We start from the raw sequence: 2,670 nt of genomic DNA, 5'->3' as shown, positions 1-2,670 counted from the left end.
TAGTTGCACCTCCTCCCCCGGCTCCCTCCCTCCCTCTCCCCGCCCTCCCTCCCTCCCTCCCTGCCTCCCTCCCTACCTCCCCCCATCTCCTCCTCCCCCCAGCCCCCGCGGGCTCACCAGCAGCAGGTGGGCGTAGGGGTGTCGGAACCACACCACGGCACTGTGCGCGAAGGGGCGAAGCCGCGCCAGCCGCTTGTCGCTGGAGGACACCATCCTGCGCGTGCGGGTGGAGGGCGTGTGGGGGCGCGTGTGGGGGGCGTGTGAAGGCGTGTGCACCGTGTGTGAGTCTTCATAGCATCACAGCAGCGACTGCCCGGGGCTACGCCTCCTGCGACTCCGCATGTGTAGTATTCATATCCCACTCCACGGCCACACGGGCACACGGCCACACGGCCACACCACGTCACACACCGTCACACACACACTCACTGCAGCTGCAGGCGGTCCACGGCCACGGCCCGGCCCATCTTGTTGTGCAGCGTGAGGCCGTGCAGCACACAGCGCGACTCCAGCAGCTGGAGGGCGGGAGGGGGGCAGCAGTTGGTGGTGTGGGCGGAGCGTGGCAGGTCATCGCGCCTCTCAGTATCCACCGCTTTCGTTTGCCGTCTGCCGCGCGCCGCGAATTGGTTGTTCATCGCCAGGCTGCCCCCGTGTGCCCTCCCCATGCGCTTGCCCTTGCTGTTGCCCCCTTTTCTTAACCCCTCCGACTCCCTCCCCCAGCCATCCCCGCCGGCTGCTCGGCTTACGTCCTTGACGGAGGCCCACAGCCCTGGCACGCCCAACTCGTCCACTGAGACCAGGAAGAGCGCGCCATATTCGTCCTCGTCCATGCTGCTCCTCAAGCCGCCCGCGCTGTCACGCACGTTGATAAATAGATACTGCTAGCTAATAGGGCTCAGCGCAGCTTCATCACGTCAACGTCGCACAATGCGTTTCGGAAGCGAGCACCTCGGCAGCCCGCACAATCCAGCTGTCTGGCAAGTTAATGGTGCTGCATGACTATAACCGGAAGCGAAGATGCATGATCTGTGCACACCGCTATTCGCTGTGCAGCGCTCTTCAAACCCTGCCGTGAGTGCCGAGCTGCTAATTTCTATGTGTGCAGCCCCCTAAACCTACAAGCCAACTAGCGACGAAACGTAGGCACGCATGGAGCTGGACCAGGCAAACCCGAGCTGCGATTGAACCGATCGGCCGAGTCAAACCGCTAGTAAGCCATCCAGCGCCTTTCAGCATTTTACTTGTAGACTGACAACTAGCGTACATAGCATGGTCACCTAAGCTTCTGATTGTTTGCTCTAAACAACATCTGGGAATGTCTTTTGCTGTGCGGCAGACGCTGGAGACAGCAAAGGCTAGCAAGGCTGAGAATTTATTTAAAGGTCTTTCTACCCTTCGAGCTGACGAAAAGAAGAACAGTGAAGGTCCACCCAAAAACGCGGCGCTCTCAGCTTACCTTGCCAAGAACTATGGTGGCGGGGACGATGGTAAAGGCATAAAGAAAAAGAAGAAGCGCAAGGAGCCGGATGCGGGCGGCGCTATTCGCATTGTGGATCATGACGCGGCTGGCATGCCCCCGCCGGATGCCAAGGCCCGCAAGGCGGCAGCCAAGCGCGGGCCCGGCATGCCATACGGGGACGACGACGAGGAAGAGGAGGAGGGTGAGTGCTGGGTGGGGCCGGCACAGGTGGCGGGCCTGAAAGGGAGGGGCTGGCTGCGGGTAAGGGAGGGATACGGCTCAAGCACCCACGTCACTCGCCTGACCTCCTGCCGTGCACTCACAGATGCGCCCACCATCGCCAACCCGGAGGAGGCGGAGGCGCTGAAGAAGCTAGCAGAGAAGGTGAGCGAAGGTGCCGGGAGCGCAGGGGCTCTGGGATGCATGAGGTTCACGGCCATCTTCCAGCCCAAGCCCGTAACCCACCCATACATCGCAACTAGGCGGTGCCAAACACATCGCTGACGCCTTGGAACCGTGCATGTGCTGTCATTGCAGGCTAAGAGCGGGTCTGGCTGGGTTTCAGCAGGGGCGGACGGGGCCGGGGGCAGCGGCAGGGCGCGCCGCGACAGCCCGGACGCATCCCCACCGCGGCGCGGGCGGCGCCACAACAGCCCGGATGCGTCGCCGCCGCGGCGTAAGGCTCGGCACGACAGCCCAGACGCCTCCCCGCCGCGGCGACAGCAACGGCACGACAGCCCGGATGCCTCGCCGCCGCGGAGGGGCGGGCGGCAGCCCAGCCCGGACGCCTCCCCGCCGCGCAGGGGCGGCAAGCGCCACGACAGCCCGGATGCCTCGCCACCTCGGCGGGCCAGGGCGCAAGCGGCGCCCGACGCCTCCCCACCGCGGAGAGGCCGCCAGCCCAGCCCCGACCCATCGCCGCCGCGGCGGCGCCCGCGCCACGACAGCCCAGATGCGTCGCCGCCACGCCGGGCCAAGCCGGCGGCGGCGGTGGCGGCGGCGGCGGCGGTGGACGCCTCCCCACCGCGCCGGGGACGGCAGCCCAGCCCGGACGCCTCGCCGCCGCGGAGAGGGCGGCAGCCCAGCCCAGATGCCTCCCCACCGCGGCGGAAGGCGCGCCACGACAGCCCTCCGGACGCCTCGCCCCCGCGACGCGGAGGCCAGGACCGGCGCGGCGGCTCTCCGCCGCGGCGGGGCGGCGGCGGCCCGCG

General features: G+C 67.0%; 2 protein-coding genes across 2 annotated transcripts in view; one reads left to right on the top strand and one right to left on the bottom strand.

Annotated features, from left to right (window-relative positions):
* Nucleotides 1-979, bottom strand: part of CHLRE_01g003500v5 (uncharacterized protein) — a 19,122-nt gene extending 18,143 nt beyond the window's left edge. The window contains exons 1-3 of the mRNA XM_043058146.1: nt 747-979; nt 430-515; nt 118-214 (exon numbers count right to left, since the gene is read on the bottom strand). Of these exons, the coding sequence (XP_042928060.1) occupies nt 118-214; nt 430-515; nt 747-830 (267 nt within the window). The 5' untranslated portion in view covers nt 831-979. The remainder of the gene's footprint in view (nt 1-117; nt 215-429; nt 516-746) is intronic.
* Nucleotides 980-1,079: 100 nt separating this feature from the next.
* Nucleotides 1,080-2,670, top strand: part of CHLRE_01g003487v5 (uncharacterized protein) — a 4,485-nt gene continuing 2,894 nt past the window's right edge. Inside the window, exons 1-3 of the mRNA XM_043058145.1 lie at nt 1,080-1,661; nt 1,785-1,843; nt 1,997-2,572. Of these exons, the coding sequence (XP_042928059.1) occupies nt 1,316-1,661; nt 1,785-1,843; nt 1,997-2,572 (981 nt within the window). The 5' untranslated portion in view covers nt 1,080-1,315. The remainder of the gene's footprint in view (nt 1,662-1,784; nt 1,844-1,996; nt 2,573-2,670) is intronic.

The sequence above is a fragment of the Chlamydomonas reinhardtii genome, chromosome 1 (genome assembly GCF_000002595.2).
Source record: "Chlamydomonas reinhardtii strain CC-503 cw92 mt+ chromosome 1, whole genome shotgun sequence".
NCBI lineage: Eukaryota > Viridiplantae > Chlorophyta > Chlorophyceae > Chlamydomonadales > Chlamydomonadaceae > Chlamydomonas > Chlamydomonas reinhardtii.
Note: the sequence above shows the minus strand (reverse complement) of the source record. Positions and strands in the feature narration are given on the sequence as shown.